General features: G+C 40.0%; 3 protein-coding genes across 3 annotated transcripts; all 3 read right to left on the reverse strand.

The window, feature by feature from the left end:
- Nucleotides 1-2,107: 2,107 nt before the first annotated feature.
- LOC141834132 (cyclin-dependent protein kinase inhibitor SMR5-like) lies at nucleotides 2,108-2,617 on the reverse strand. The gene has a single exon (XM_074721583.1). The coding sequence runs from the start codon at nucleotides 2,615-2,617 to the stop codon at nucleotides 2,348-2,350; it is 270 nt and encodes an 89-aa protein (XP_074577684.1). The 3' UTR covers nucleotides 2,108-2,347.
- A 631-nt stretch (nucleotides 2,618-3,248) lies between these two features.
- Nucleotides 3,249-3,806, reverse strand: LOC141832831 (dirigent protein 22-like). Its single transcript, XM_074720203.1, has one exon. It carries the CDS (start codon nucleotides 3,786-3,788, stop codon nucleotides 3,255-3,257), a length of 534 nt encoding a protein of 177 aa, XP_074576304.1. The 5' UTR covers nucleotides 3,789-3,806; the 3' UTR covers nucleotides 3,249-3,254.
- A 7,309-nt stretch (nucleotides 3,807-11,115) lies between these two features.
- LOC141832857 (dirigent protein 22-like) lies at nucleotides 11,116-11,719 on the reverse strand. The gene has a single exon (XM_074720226.1). It carries the CDS (start codon nucleotides 11,717-11,719, stop codon nucleotides 11,186-11,188), a length of 534 nt encoding a protein of 177 aa, XP_074576327.1. The 3' UTR covers nucleotides 11,116-11,185.
- Between the last annotated feature and the right edge of the window lie 5,180 nt (nucleotides 11,720-16,899).

Raw genomic sequence — 16,899 nt, forward strand, 5'->3', positions numbered from 1 at the left:
ATTCCCCCCTCGGTTTCTTTAAGCTTTCAGTGACACTCATTGTGGGATGAACAGGATCTGTATCAATTTTTAAGGAGCTTTCTATAAGATCGAAGATGACATCCACTCCAATGCAATATTCTACAAACCCATTGAACTATTCGAATATTTTGAGGAGAAAATTATAATTTTTGGAAGATGAAAAATTACATCTTGTAATTTGGTCTACCAGCAGTCCTGCGGACCTACCTAACTCCTCGATTCTTCCCTCCACGGACGGCGATTGCACTGAAGACGCCGACCATGCCCGACAAAGGAATCAATGACTTAATCGACACACAGAGGCATCAAGAGCAGTCTCGCCAGCAGACGAGCATGCTGACGCAGCGGCGAACGATGTAGAACCTTGCCCGCTGCTCCTTCACCAGCCTCGCGCATCGCCCCGACAACGACCGCGTCACCGGCGTCGCCCTCGACGCCGTGCTCCTCCCTCGCGTGCTCGCCGATCGTCTCAGCACCCCTCGCTTCTTGCATGCCTTCCACTTCTCCTCCGTCAACATCTCCTCCATTTCTCGCGCGCCGGCCGGCGCCACCGGAAAGCAAACAGAGGCGATCATTGAAGAATGAGGGAATTAAGAATCGGCTCGAACGAGGCGGTGAAGTGGTGGAGATTGATTGATTGAAGCTGTTATATAGCGCTCGATACAGCTGATTTATTTATTACAAAATAAAAAAAATGCTCTTCTTTTATCAACATAAAAAGCATTGTTCACGGTTCCATGGTCCTCAAGGAATCTGTTCCCGAGATTTTAACTATTCTAATAATCTGCCAGTGAAACTGTGTGCCTGCAGAAAAACAAAGAACAAACTGAAACGCTTTCAAGTTTAAATTTCAGATCAGTTCATCAGAATCCTCTTTTCATCACCAAACATAGTTTCATCAGATCAATGCTCCATATATTGCGACTAAATTATCGTTATCAATAGTCGGCGACGAGTCAATTAATATGCATATCTCAGCCCCTAGCTCCGTCCACCATGTGTCCAATATCGTCTTTATTCCGGCCAAAGTTCTGACGACAAGGCCGATGCCACGAGGGGAGATTCCTCAAATGCCTTGACAGGATAGTTTATTCCCGCATCGAGTCAAAAAACACGGCGTTGACTGACCGACTTACGCTGTTCGGGAGAATCATTGAGAAGCAGTTGTTTGACCACGTAAAACTGTGGCCTCAATCGAGCAATGCCGCACAATCTACGACAAATATTAAGAAGGGCATGAAAGGACAAAGTGATCAATTAGTCTGATGCGGCTGCCATGTTACAGAGAAAGCCAGCGTCTTCATGTCAGTCGGCGACGGCCATCAGGAAGCGAAGCTTAATGAGTTAGTTAGTTCGCTCGCACCTTTCGTTCATTGAAGCCATGTGATTCCGCTGTTAGCGCGCGCGAATGCAACGGACAAATTGTTAGGATCGGTTGAGCAGCCTGCAGGTGGAGTGGGGGAGAGGGAGAGACATGGCGCCGCTGTGAAAGCCCAATTCCTCTACTTGCACATGATTCTTCATGTGCTCTCTCCACCACATAACATCGATCGTCCCCTAGCTCTCCTTGGATCGAAGATTAATTAATAATAGACATAAATTATCATAAATTTATCTTTTAAGTAAATAAGAAAGTAATATCGAATAGTGAACTATTAATTCAAGGACATATGAATGAAACTCTGGTGGGAAGGGGGGGATAGCACAAATTGGGTAGCAGCCAGCCCAATTCAAGGCCTTATAAAACATGCCTTCCCAATAGCTTGGATTCGGTGAGGGCGGGCTTGGATGTGAATCGCATTTTCCTTTTTTCTCGATCTCTCTACGATTGCAGCACGCTTGTACTGCCTCACAGAATCGGCATGGGAATACACAGGCTTACAGCAGACACAGTAAAGAGGGGACCGTGGTGGAAAGCTTCGAGCAAGATAGGAAGCTCCAAATAAGTCGATGTGTCCAGAACCGAACCAAACAAGTAACGAACAAGGACGGACAAACGAAGTACTAGCTCTTCGTTCTCGTTCGTCCTCTTCCACTTTCTTCTCTCAGTCTAATACTAGCTGTTAACGTACAAAGAAATAGCAACGCTGTTAACGTTCGTGTGTTCAAAATCTGTGAAAGTTGGAGGTACATAAGTTACAAGGTGTACGTAATTAATTAGCAAAACAACTCGTGCTTAAGCTAATGCAGAATCCTAACTACGTACAGAAGAAGATACGAATCTAATCTACCCTGACGCGATCACTAGCAGAGCGCCACTGCAGTGGCGCCGTCGATCATTTACAGGAGAGAAGAAAGAACGTCTCTGCTTGACTGCTTGCTTGACTCACGCAAAGGCCCCTCTCCTGGGCCCCAACGCAAACAGCGCCTCGAGATCGGGCGGGTGGAAGTACCCATTCTTCGGCGGCTCTCTCCTCTTCCCGAACCCCGCCGCCGCCACCACCGCCTTCTTTTTGGGCGGCGCCGGGCAGCGGACCGGCGTCGGTATCCGGCACTCCGCCCTCTTCGGCGTCTCCCACCCGCACGCCGTCGTCGCCATCTCCTCCTCCTCCTCCGTCTCGCCGCGCAGCTCCACCTGCAACCTCATCATCTCCATGGACTGGAAAATTAAGGTAGAAATTTTGGGGGAGGGAGAGTTGGTGGTTATATAGCGGGCGGGCGGCCTCGTAACTCTAGCGTTCTCCGGAAGCTACGAAGGAGGCCTCGAGGAAGCCAGCAATGGCGGTGGGACCTGCCGCACTCTTATCTGGAAACGCGTTTCCACGTGCCGGGTTCAAAATCGGGTGGGATGTTGGGCGGGAACCGTGTCGGCGCCATTTCCTAACTTTGGTGAAAATTATGATGCCCGTTCTCAGCTTTCACCCGAATGCACCTGTCTTATCATTGTTTCAGAGGTAGGTCCCGTTGCGAGTGTCATTGGGCCGAGACTTTGACGGTGTGCTGGCACGACGTGAATCAAACGTGTCGTGCTTCGGAGCGGTGGCGGCTGGGTGAAGAATGACGCGTCGGCGATTATGTTTGTGGCAGGGAAGGAGAACACGTGGCAGAGGGATGAGATGGGAGCGTCGATGTCAGAATCTAGCAAGTGGATCCCGTTGTTGCGTGGGCGTTCAGCTTAGGCCCAAGATAAGGCCCATTTATGAGAACCTCCAAATGACGAAGTGGATATATAAATGAATTTTTTCTTTCTTCCTAAATACAATTTACTGAAGTAATGATAGATCAATAACTGATTAGCGAAATGTGATATGAGCGTCGAGTTGTCCGGTGAGGGTTGTGTTGGTAGAACGGACTTCCGTGGTCAAGAGGTAGCCTCTGGCTAGCCGGAACCGTCCGGTGCCGCCGGTGATCGCCCGTTCGAACACGGTCCCGAGCGGGGCGACCGGGAACAGCCCTTGCAGGGCGAGGGAGCTGCCGTTGTACTTGCCGGCGGTGAACACCAGTTGGAAATTGGTGAGGCCGGAGTTCTCGGCCAAGCTCGAGCCCACTCCCATGCCCTGGTTCCTGCCGACGATGGGCGAGTCGGGATCGACACCGGATCGGAGGAGGTTGTCGTAGACGATGACGTTGCCGAAGCCAGCGCCGGAGTTGGAGTCGCGGCGCTGGACGGCGTACACGACAGTGGCGCTGGGTCCGGAGCCAAGGATTCTCTCGTGGTTGTAGAAGCGCATGTGCATGTAGCCATTGGGGTTGGAGGAGGCAGCGGCAGCTGCGAAGAACACGAAGAGGAAGAGGAGCAAGGAAGGAATGACTGAGGAGGCTGCCATTTACGGAGATGCAGTAACAGATTGCAAAGGCGGATGAGTTGTGCTTGAATATTTCGGAGTTGCAGGGCTCTACTTATAGTAATGAACACAGAGACGGCGTCGAGCTTCGTTAATACTGTAAGGTAGCAGGTCGTCGCCGTCTCTTGAATTGAAGTCTTCATGGATATACAGAATTGAATCAGTCTTCAAATGATTAATTAATTTCGTCAACCATTAAGATCTTTTGAACGATGAGTTGATTTAGTAGTCCTTTCTGTTCATATTCTCTCTCGCTCTCTGTCTCTTGGGTGAGAAAAGTTGGAACTTCGAAGTCTTTCAGACGCGTAGTCGCCCCCGCTGTATTGATGTCAACTCTTCGTTAACATTCAATATTTGACAAATTCTCAACGCATTTCAAATTGAGAATACCCAAAAGAAATATTAAAATTTTATTTTTTAAAAAAGACACGTTTAATTTTTATTTTATCCCTTTGGCACTGCTCTTCCTTTTTTATTTGTATCGAACATCGAACATTTAATATTTTTCTTTATTTTTTTCTTTCATTTTAAATTAAATTAAATTTTAATTTTAATTGACATAAATAATCTTCTAAATTTATGTATTTTTACTTTTTTTTAAAGTTTAATAAAAATTTTAAAAATATAAAAGAATATTAATAAAACATTAAAAATATTTTTGCTATTTTCAATATCTTTTATTTTTTAATATCTAATTAAAAATAAAAAATAAAAATAATAAAGATGATTTTATTAATAAAAATAATAAATAAATGAAATAAAAAATTTTATTTTAGTGTTGGTTTTCAGCATGCAGCACCAAAACTTAAATACCAAGATCGTTATAGTATTGATTTTCGAAGATCGATCAGTACCACAGTGTTCTGAAAGTTTAAATAGTTTTAAGTACTATTGAGAGGACCTTAAAATAATAAATGAGAATTTATTTGAACTTAGATTCATCTAATAAATCCATAAGAGTTGGAATGAATATGATCGGAAATCTCTAGGTCCATTAATGAATTTTATTTTAGACAAAATCCATTGATGGATCTAGGGGACTTAGATTTATGAAAACTTACAATAAGATGAAAGATGCATGTGAGTGTGTACAGTGGCAGATCCAGACTAGTTTTTCAACCGGGGCTCAATTTTTTTTAATATATAATAAATATATATATAAAATAAAAATACAATTAATAACGATAATAATAAAAATACAATTAATAACGATAATTAAAAGTACCTTGTATGAGGAGATTGAATATGACTGTATGAGTACAGAGCAGGTCCTGATTGCTAAGATGAAATTGAAGTTTACAAATCTGCAAACACCACAAATCACAACAACAACTTGAAGAAGTACAGTAAAGGTTAAGCATTCGATCATTGTGAATCTATGAATGTTATCATGAACTAATTATGAATTTAAGATTAATTCCTAAATAGGGTCTAAGCTTGGCAAACACTAAGGAATTCACCAACTATATATCCAAAAACCTTAGAAATACAATACTTATATTACAGTACCCATCTATTATCTTTAGTGATTAAGGATAACATGTCTTCTCCCATTTAAGCATCCAATTGGAACCAGATTTTTTTCATTTCCCTCTGCAGTGATTAAGGATAACATGTCTATCTGCAAACTGAACCCCCTACATGTCACCTAGAGTTTATTGAAGTGACGATGCATAAATCTACAGTGCAAAACTTAAAAAGAGATCCTTTTGCCACAATATAATAAATTCCACCTATATCTGCCACAAAAATTGATTTAATATGCTTGCTGCAAGCTGCAACAGAAGACCCCCAAAATTCAAAGGCCTAAATCGCCTGCAGCAGAAGACCCCCAAAATTCATTTCCCTTGGATCCGCCACTGTCAACAATCCATTGCCAAGAAGTCAATTTATATTTCATTTGTGTCACTGAATCAATGTGATGTTTTGCATTATGTTTGCTATTTTGAACAACTTGATGCAAAAAAACCCCATGAAGAGAAAGATTAATACTAAAATCTAACGAAGAAAAGTTAAAAGTTGATTAACACATTGAGAACATAGATGTGCTAGGTATATAAATGTTTAACTAAATAAAACATTGTCTGGTAAAGTTAATAGGCCCTTTGGTTAAGCATGTCCAAAGAATAATGTGGCCATGGAGAAACACAATCTTGTTTATACTCTGTCACCTGATATTGGAAAAAAGCTAGAAACGCCCGAATTGTTTCCCCATAAGGTCGTGACACACCATTCCATAGAAAATGTTCTCCTTCAACAATTTGATGCCTGCCAAATTTTCAACTCGAGGTAGTATGGATCCAACAACAAAGTAAATTATCGACTGCATATATACTTTACAGGCAGAAGAAAAAGTATGGCAGAGTTAGCTTATTCAGTGCAATCTCAAGGTACATTACTCCACGATCAGTCTATCAGATACGAAGACAACGATGCAGTAGAATCGTATTGAAGAAGGAAACATGAAGCCTGAAATAGGGTGAGGACCTAAGAAAACAAGCAACGAAGGCGGATCGCTAGGGTTAGATCTGGGCGAAGGGGAGGAGGAATGAGCGCCGGCGCTGCGATTCGCGGAGGTCGCGGCCATGGAGACGGCTGAGGGGAGAGGACGAGGGAAGGAGGAGCGTGGGAAGCGCGACAGCGGCGGCGGAGCGGTGCCTCCCAAAACGGCGCCCAAGACCATGGACGTGGCTCCAAGCCTCCAAGCCTCCAAGTGCTACCGCGATCTCAGGGGGGGCTTGAGCCCCCCCTTGGATCCGCCACTGAGTGTGTAAAAGGAAAATGTGGTGAGAAATCCTAGAGTCTCCTATACAAAGTTATAGATCCGTGCTAATTGACACAAAGTCTGAAATTTTCTATATCTTTTAAGCAATGTTGGGTATCATTTATAATAATAACAGAGGGGGCCCTTGAACTTCAAGGCACTGTAGCAAATTACAAGAGTTGGAATAAGCCCGATTAAATCTCTAGGACCATCAATAGATTTTGATCGAAATTCATTGATGTACCTAGATAATTTTGGATTTCTAAAATTTTATAATGAGATGGAAATGTGGAGTGTGTAGAATATAGATATGGTCTCTAATCCTAATCTTAATAGACGTAGATAAAATTATGATCGTGTGCCAACTAACATAGACTATGGTGTTGGTTTTGATCACACACTATGATGCTAGTTTTCAAAGATCGGCACCATTATGGTATTGGTTTACAAAAACTAACACCACAATATTCTAAAAATTTCAAATCTTTTTAACCACCTAATAAACCTATAAAAGTTAGAATGAGTGAAACCTATTGATTTATTTAGGAGACTCAAATTTTTGAAAACTTGCAATGAGATGGAAAAAGTGAGTGTGTAGAAGGGAGATATGGTGAGAAATCCTGATCATGAATCTTCAACACGAAGTTATAGACTTGTGTCAATTGACACAAAGTTTGAAACTTTTTGGACCTTTTGAGCAATGTTAGAAATCCTTTACGATGATAATGAATGACATTTTGGATTTCTGGGCACTGCATAAACCTAAATAAGTTGAAATGAGTCCGATCAGAACTATCTAAATTCATTAATAAGTTTTGACATAAATCTATCGATAGATCTAGGGGATTTGAATTTCTGAAAACTTGCAATGAGATGGGAGAGGTTAGTATGTAGGAGGTATATATGATCGATGTTCATACTTAGTTCTGACATTCCTACGATAAGTTATGTGTATGTGTCAAATGTCTACTTTTGAAAATCATAACTTTTGACTCGAATATCAGAATGAGACATTTTACACGCCAAATTGAAGTTAGTTCAGAAATCTACATTTGTTATCAGGGTGGAACCCCGTAGCGGGTCATGTTTCAACCTCAAAAAATATCATTTAAGGCTTTTTCAGAGGTTCAAAAGAAATTTTATCTTTTTTTAATTAATTTTTATCCATAATTTATTATAGGGATGTCAAAATCAATCATGGACACCATAAATATATTCACTATACTACCATCTTCTATTTCATGATAAATTTTCAGAAATCTAAAACTCTTAGGTCTGTCAATGGATTTTGACTAAAATCCATTGACAGATCTAGAGAGCTCCGATCGGATCCATTCAAGTGCTACAATTTTTGAAGTTCCTCGAAGTGTATATGTGCTCAAAGATATCAATTTGAAGTTATTAACAACGTTGATTAGAAGGTCTGAAACTTTAAGATAATTAACATATACACATAACTTATCGTAGGGATGTTAGAACTAGGATAGGACATCATACATAACTTATCATGACAAGAAAGAGTAAGTTGCCAATCGGATCCATTCAAGTGCTATAGTTTCTGAAGTTCCCCGAAGTGCATATGTGCTCAGAGATATGATCAATTTGAAGTTAGTAACAACATTGATTAGAAGGTCTAAAACTTTAAGACAATTAACATATACACATAACTTATTGTAGGGATGTTAGAACTAGGATAAGACATCATACATAACTTATCATGACATGGAAGGCTAAGTTGATGACCACACATAGGAAAAATAGAGTCGACGAAGCGAACATGACGAGAGATATAAACTAGGTGGTGGGTTATAACATAGATATAGACACTTTGAGTGAGAAAATAATCAAGAAAGACACAAGATGAAGAGCGAGGGCCAAGTTTGTGAGAAGAGTAAGGATAAAGCCAGAGCTAACAGAGACATCCAAAGGGCACAAAAGTTTGGAGTAATTGAGAGAGAGCTAAATAATTTGTAGTAAAGAGACACCATATGAAGAGTTGCAGTGGGCATGCGATTGATGAGGTAGGTTGCCATGGAGAAGGCATAACCAGAAGGTAAGAGGTAAAGAGGTACGGGACAAGAGAGCAAGATAAGTTTCAACAATGTGACATGGCGATGCTCAGAGAAACCATTGTCTTCTAGAGTGTGAGGTGGTGATGTGAGATGTGAAATGTCATGTTGACCTAAGAACGAAGATAAAGTTGTGTACCCCTCCCCCCAATTGTCAGAATAAAATGTGATAATTTTCTGTTTAAAATAATTTTCAACGAGAGCTTTGAAGCGCCGAAAAATGAAAGAGACATCAGATTTGCATTGAAGGGGATAGAGCTAGATGTAGTGGTTGAAGTGTCAACAAAAATAACGTAATATTTGTATTGGTCAACATAATAGATAGGAGAGGTCCATATATCAAACAAAATAATTTGTAGATGAGCAGTAGAGATAATAAAAAATTGAGAAAACAGTAATTTGTGACTTTTATTACAAAGACAATCGTTACAATGAAACCAATGTGATAAGCTGGATGATAAATCTAAATTCAAGTTAGTAGTTAAGTATTTAAAAATAGACTCAGATGGATGTCCTAAATGATGTCACTCAAAAGGAGAAGCTTTGACACTGGAAAATGCAATGAGGGAAGAGGAGGAAGTTGGTGAGGCCGGCCACTCATAAATATCATCTGTAGATCCTTCACACAAAAAGTAGTGGGTAATAGAAGTTTTATTGGATCCTTCAAAATTTAAAAATAGAGATAAGGTTTCTTTCATTGTGGGAATACACAAAATCTTCTGTAAATTAAAATTGAAAGACAGTGTTTAAGGTAGTAGAACCAATGTGAGTGATATGAAACCTAGTACTGTCACCAATCACAATGTCATCAGGACCATCATGCAACGACAGGTTATTGAAGGTAGAGGTAACATGATGAGATGCACCACTATAAAGAAGCCAGATAGGAGAGGTGGAGAGTAGTGGCCATATTGGCCTTCGGTTGCTATTGCCGTTGTGGTGGTCAAGACTGCCCAGTTGGAATCAGATGGTAAGCTACAGTCTATGATGCAAAGGGAATAAGTACAATCTAAAAAGTGGACATTGAGAAAGTATGACACCCCTAACGTAAGAAACGGACATGGCGGACGTTATGACACCGGAAGAGACTAGATTGGACAAGGTAGACAGTTTTCCAAGAAAAATTGTGGATGTTGGATCAAGGTCGGCTAGTTGCTATTTTGGTCGTGGCAGAAGAGGAGAGGCCAAGGACTGAGAATGGCGCAAGGACAGTTCCCAATTAATCAACTTTTCATGTAATTTATCAAAGGAAATTAGTGTATACCTTTGATAATGTCAACAATGGTTTTGTAATCATCGTCCAAGCCAACAAGAATTATTTCAATGAGATCCTCATGATCCATTGGTTTACCAAGGGCAGCAAGTTCATCAAAACGACATTTAATAAACTGCATATATTCTGAAATTGATTGGGAACCTTTAATAGGTCCATTTGAGTTGATCCTTGATTTGCTTGATGTGACCATGAGACGGGCGAGCATAAGTATTAGCAAGAATAGTCCAAGCATTGCTCTTGGGGCAAGAATAGACTTGCATAAGAGGGCAAGCATCGCAAGAGGTGGCCAAGCATTGTGAGAGGTGTTTGCAATGAGAGGAATTAGAGGAGATGAGATGGAGCCAACAAGAGCACCAAAAAGAAGTTTGTCTTTGGATCCAAGGAAGGTAATTTGAATTTGGCATGTCAACGTCGTTCACATGAACTGTGGGTGGTGGACATAGGTAAGAGCCATCAAGAAATTTGAAGAGATCGTATCGAATGAGAGAATAGTTTCCACGAGATATAATTGGTGGAGATAAGTTTAATAATATTTTGATGAGAAATATTGATGAGAGTGAGAGGGGAGGCCGGGTTAGGAAGCATTAAGGATGACCGCCTGAGTTTGATCAGTGGCCATGGGGAGGAGGGAGATCGATGACTCTGATACCATAAAAGACAAAATAAATTGATAGAAATTTTTTTATGTTTCTTTTCCATTGAATTAGAAAACTATATATAGAGTACAAATATTTAAATCTGGAAACTAAACTATTTTAGAAAATTTACAAACTAAATTACAGTAAAATATAAATTACCATAATTATATGATTTATAATATCAAATTCAAATTATAATTAAATCTTTGTATCTGATTCTCCAATAGTAATTATGGTAGAAAATTCAAATAACAATCAGATCTTTGTATCTGGTTCTCCAATATCTCTTTAGTGTTCAAAAATCATGTTTACGAGCTGCGAAAAACTTGCGGTTAATAGATTCTTTTGTAAAACTTAGCAACTAAATGGTTGTATATGTTCCACTTTTTACTTCTTATATAACTCTTCAAGTTTTAATTTGGTTGAGGTCTTTAATTTGCTCATAACGAAAAAGATAAAACAGAACTAATTAATCATGCACCAACGACCTTTAATTTTGATCACCAAAAACAGTCATGATCTTTTGTAATATAAATCAGCTCATTAAGATGAATTTGTGTCGATACATAAAATCAAGGATTATGAAATAATTATAAATAAGTAGAAAAGAATAAATTGCATAAATGTCGATCTCAACGGAAGGTGATATAAGCGTCGAGTTGTCCGGTGAGGGTTGTGTTGGTAGCACGGACTTCAGTGGTCAAGAGGTAGCCTCTGGCTAGCCGGAACTGTCCGGTGCCACCGGTGATCGCCCTTTCGAACACGGTGCCAAGCGGAGCGACCGGGAACAGCCCCTGCAAGGCGAGGGAGCTGCCGTTGTACTTGCCGGCGGTGAACACCAGCTGGAAATTGGTGAGGCCGGAGTTCTCGGCCAAGCTCGAGCCCACTCCCATGCCTTGGTTCCGACCGACGATGGGCGAGTCGGGCTCAACCCCGGATCGGAGGAGGTTGTCGTAGACGATGACGTTACCGAAGCCAGCGCCGGAGTTGGAATCGCGGCGTTGGACGGCGTACACGACAGTGGCGCTGGGGCCGGAGCCAAGGATTCTCTCGTGGTTGTAGAAGCGCAGGCGCATGTAGCCATTGGGGTTGGATGAGGCAGCGACAGCTGCGAACAACACGAAGAGGAAGAGGAGCAAAGAAGGAATGACTGAGGAGGCTGCCATTTACGGAGATGCAGTAACAAATAAAATTGCAAAGGCGGATGAGTTGTGTTTGAATATTTCGGATTTGCAGGGCTCTATTTATAGTAATGCACACAGAGATGGAGTCGCGCTTCGTTAATACTGTAAGGTAGCAGGTCGTCACCGTCTCTTGAATACGTAAAGTCTTGGTGGATATACAGAATTGAATCAGTCATCAAATGATTAATTAATTTTGTCAACCATTAAGATCTTTTGAAAGATGAGTTGATTTAGCAGTCTTTTGTGTCTGTTCATAGAAAAGTTGGAACTTTGAAGTCTTTCAGACGCGTTGTTGCCCCTCTGTATTGATGTCAACTCTTTGTTATCATTCAATCGTCATATATGCATTTGACCATCACGTGTACAAGAAAAACACAATACAAAAGACAATAAAAGATCCAGTGGGGGTTTTTTTATTAGAATTATTAAAAAATATTTTTTATTTACTATCAAAATAGCAACTCGATCCATCTTAATCTATTTTTATTTTCAAAAATATTTTTATTTTCTTATAACAAATATGAAATCATAATTATTATATAATTATAATCCTGTAAGTATTATATAAATGTAACAAATATGATTTCATAATTACTACTGCTACATTAATTGTAATAAATATGATTTCATAATTACTATTGTTATATAGTTAAGATAATTATGATTTTATAATAATAATTATTAAATAATTATAATAATTATGATTTTATAATTATTATAATATAATACTGATTTATAATAATGAAATAAATTATCTATGTGGTAAGAGTTACTATTCATATGTTATTCATATAGTAGACCAAGAAATACTACTAATAAATAATATTAATATCGTAGATGAAGTATTTATATTATAACAATTTAATTGGAAACCTTATGAATCTTACTTATTATAATTAGACAAAATAACTAATAACTAAAATCACTATATATCTTTGAGAAAGTTGGGGATTAATTTTAAGGTTACAATTAAAGATGGCCTCAATTCTATCTTTAACATGTTAATGTAATCATCATGCATAATTTTTCTATCATATTTATAAGGTCGTAAACTTTACTTCATCTTTTCATGAATATCAACGAAAAAAAAAAAGACTATCTTTTTTATAAATATCAATAAAGATAATTTATTTTAATCATCTTTCACATTATTATCCATTTGAAACTAAGAGATTGTGTAGAGCTGACTCTCCAACTTGTAGAGTAGTAATACTTACATTTCATTTTATTTTATTTTTTTGCTATTATAGTCTCACAATTTTCTTCATCAACGATGACACTATATATATAAAATCTACGTATACGAGCCTTGGACTCAACTAGTCCTAGAGGTGGGCAACCTTCTGATGTAGGAGCAGTCGAGACTTTCAGTGAAGAACACAATTTGTCTGTGTCTCTTGACAGGGGCACGTTTAATTTCATTCTGTGCCTTAGTGAGATGAAATCCAGTTTTCCAACAATCAACATAGCCAAGCCATATTTTCCAACACGGTCATGCCCAGTCAATCATGGGCATCCAACCTCCAACACAGCCACGCCGTGCTTTTCAACACAGTCAATTCTTACTTTTCAACACAATCATGGCGTGTGGTAGGCTGATTTGAATTTTAAGGTTTTACTATCTTTTCATTACTAGGGTTTTGGGAACTATTTAAACTTTTATTTAGTTGTTGTTAGGGGATGAATTTTTGGTTTTGAATAATCTATTTCGATTAAACCTAAAGATGATCACGGTTTCTCTTCATTTGGTGAATTCTTGCATCTTTCTCTAAATTCTCTATGTGCAATTGAGCCTCCAAGATAATCGGTATCCGACTGACGCAATTGGTATTAGAGCCTTTAGGCTGCGTTTGGAAACGAGGGACACGAGAGACAGTGACAAAAATACAAAAATACAAAAGACAGTAGAGACAGTGACAGAATATAAATTGTATCTGTCTCGTGTTTGATTACACAAAATACAAAAACAGAATCTCTAACTTAAAAGACTAAGTTACCCTTCTCTCCTTCGTCTATTCGTCCTCCCGCAGCGCTCGAGGACCACGCTGGGATGTTCTCTCCCGCAGGCAGGCGCCGACGCTGAGGTCTCCTGTTCATCTTCTCCAACCGGATAGGATTCCAAGGATCTTATCCGGAAACGGAGCAAAGATCGAGTCATCTGTTCTCATATAAGGTTGATCACGATTTTTCCCTAAGGTCTCCTGTTCATCTTCTCCAACCTCCGCCTCCAAACCTTGACGCCGGTGCTTCTCCCTCCCGAGCACGCGCCGGCGTGACAGAACAGAGCGAAACCAGGGCTCTCTGTGCGGCGCGGCACTGAGCTCCCCTGTTCAACCGGGATCTCACCGACCGCTACCCATGCCTGCGCGCAATCTCGCCGACCACTGTTCTTCTTCCTCTCTCGAGCCGACGGTCTCTCCTTGCTGCAGCCGAAGCTTTCTGCTGCACCGGGACCCTGGAGCGAGATGACCGTGGCGGAGGACGCGGCCAAAGCTTCCGCAGAGAGCTAGGGACCTGCGAAGGTGACGAGTCAGTTTTGGGGGTAAAATGGAATTTTTCTTCTTCTGTCTCCGCGTAAGTGGCCTGTCTCCAATTTTTGAATGGACAAAAAAAAAGGCTCAGTTGGCGACAGAGACAGAGACACAATTTGATTTTTGTATCTGTCTCTCATTTCCAAACGGGGACAGAGACAAAAAAAAATCAAAATTGTCTCTGTATTTCTGTCCTGTCCTCGTTTCCAAACGTAGCCTTAGATTCCATGGATGATTGTTGTGGTCGTGGTCGTGATCATGGTCGTGTTCATGGTCATGGTGCCTGAGGAAGTCTCGTGTCATGATTTTAATTAGCACCCAAGATGAGATAATTAAAGATTTACAAAGATAAATCTCAGAATTAAATCAGAGTTATAGAGGCACGAGATCTTAAAGATCATAAGTTTCTTTATCTTAATTTTATTTTCACTTTTGAAGACTCCTATACAATTGTGAAAATCGTGGTCGAGAGAAATAAAATAGAGATATTAGATTTCCAATTGATTTTTTTTCAAGTTTTCTAATATGCTACGAACCCAAGAATTCATTGATTGGCTTAACGAAGTGAAGAAAATTTTTTATTATAAAAAAGTACTCGATCATGTGAAAGTTAAATTAGTTGATGTTAAACTCAGAGGTCAAGCATCCACATGATGAGAATAGTTGCGGCGCTCACGAGAAAAATAAGACAAGGCCAAAATTACTGATTGAGAAAAAATGAAACAGGAGATGAAGAGTCACTTACTTCTCTTCAGTTACACTCAATCCTAATTTTAGCAACTTCATCCATCGAGGGCTAGGATGAGTCCCAACAAGCTAAGGAGCTTGGCCTTAGTGAATCTACCAAGGCTGAGAATTTGGATGCACATCTGGAAGTTGTGGAAGCTGCACTTATATCCAAGTCAGAAGAATTTGATGATGACTTATCAAGCTAGTAGTTCGAACAAGATTAGTAGCATGTCCTGGATTTTCGACTCACATAGATCCTTCAACTACATACGTTGACACCCCTTCCTCAAGTCATGGATGTCACGTACGTAGAGTTGTGTGGAGATGAAACTCAACAATTGTCATATCTTGTAGAACATGAGGACTCCGCAGATAGTGAGTTTAGCCTGGCATGATGGTGGTGTAGGTGGCGTAGTTCCTTCTTTCGTCGAGAGAGATAGGAAATCTATCTCGGCTGATGAAGTATCGAATCTTACCCAGCTTAGTGACAGCGTGTTGCATGTTTCGAGCACTGATAATTCTCTCGACGAAGGTGCCATTGTCGGAAAAATTGAAGCGAAAAAACCTTCATCATTGGGTTTTGTTCAAGACAAGGAGAAAGGTAAGATTCCGGATGGTGGATTATCATGAGGATCCTCAATTCATGTCATATTGGAGGACAGTGCCGGAGAAGAAATCTCTTGAAGTAGAGGGACATTCTGAACCTATGCTTTTTCAATCTATGGATGGAAAGAACTAGAAGAATTAAAGGTACCGAAGAAATTAACACGGTAGAAAGCCTTGAGGTGACTGAGAAACCTCTGATATTAGTACTGAAGCTAAGAAAATTCATGTTGCTCCTATCGATCAAATTTCTGATGATGCAACATCATGCAATGTCATTGAAGACTTCATGAGTGGCTACCTCGAAGCTAAGGCTCTTGATCCATCATTTGATGAAAACAATGGTGAGTCATTACTTGCTTTGGATGAAGAAAAGGAATTTGCTGATACTACTTAGAGGGCTCCTGCTGATAGCATCGTGGGGGTTTATAAGGTAGAGGCAGGTGAACAAGAGGCAATGGGTTTACTCCACAACCAACTAACCTCGTAGTCTATTCTTACTGTAGCTGATAGTTTCCTTAGATGGCCGGCCTATTGTGCAACTTACAGGAAGACTATGGATACTGTTTAGATTATTCATCTTTACTTCGAGGAGATCATACATTTACATGAGTTTCTTCAATCCATCACTTCAGATCATGATACCAAGATTATCAATCAATTCTGGAAGAGTTTATGGGGGAAATTGAAAACACAAATCAATTTTTGCATTACCAAATTCAAGACAAGGGTAGACAATCATGGTGGTCTGATTGATGAGGTAGCTCTAGATGAGGTGCCAAATGTTATCCACAGATACCGCATATGCATGGTTGAAATCTAATGACTGGATGCACTAATTGCCAAAGCTACTCAAATGAAACTAATAATGCAGCTTGTTGTTGGGCTTAATGATATGCATCTTGATGAGGATACTCTAAACTCGAGGACTAGTTCTTTTTAATCTAGGGTGACTAATGCAGAAGCAATCGAGACTTCTAGCAAAGAACATGGTCTGCTTGTGTCCCTTGACACGAACGTGCTTCATTCTGTGTCTTGGCAAGGTGAAATCGAGTTTTCCAGCAACCAACATAGCTAGACGGTGTTTTCCAACACGATCGTGCCCGATCCATCGCAAACATCCAGTAATAATCCAACATGGCTAGGTCGTGCTTTTCAACACAGTCGTGGCGCGTAGTCAGTTGATTTGACTTTTAAGATTTTTTTTCTCTTTTCATTGCTAGGGTTTTGGGAACTAGTTAAACTTGTGCTTATGTTGTTGTTAAGGGATGAATTTTTTTATTTTTGAATAATCTATTT

The sequence above is a fragment of the Curcuma longa genome, chromosome 8 (assembly GCF_044706935.1).
Source record: "Curcuma longa cultivar G26 ecotype Majalengka, Jawa Barat chromosome 8, ITB_CL_G26_1.1, whole genome shotgun sequence".
NCBI classification, from domain to species: Eukaryota; Viridiplantae; Streptophyta; class Magnoliopsida; order Zingiberales; family Zingiberaceae; genus Curcuma; species Curcuma longa.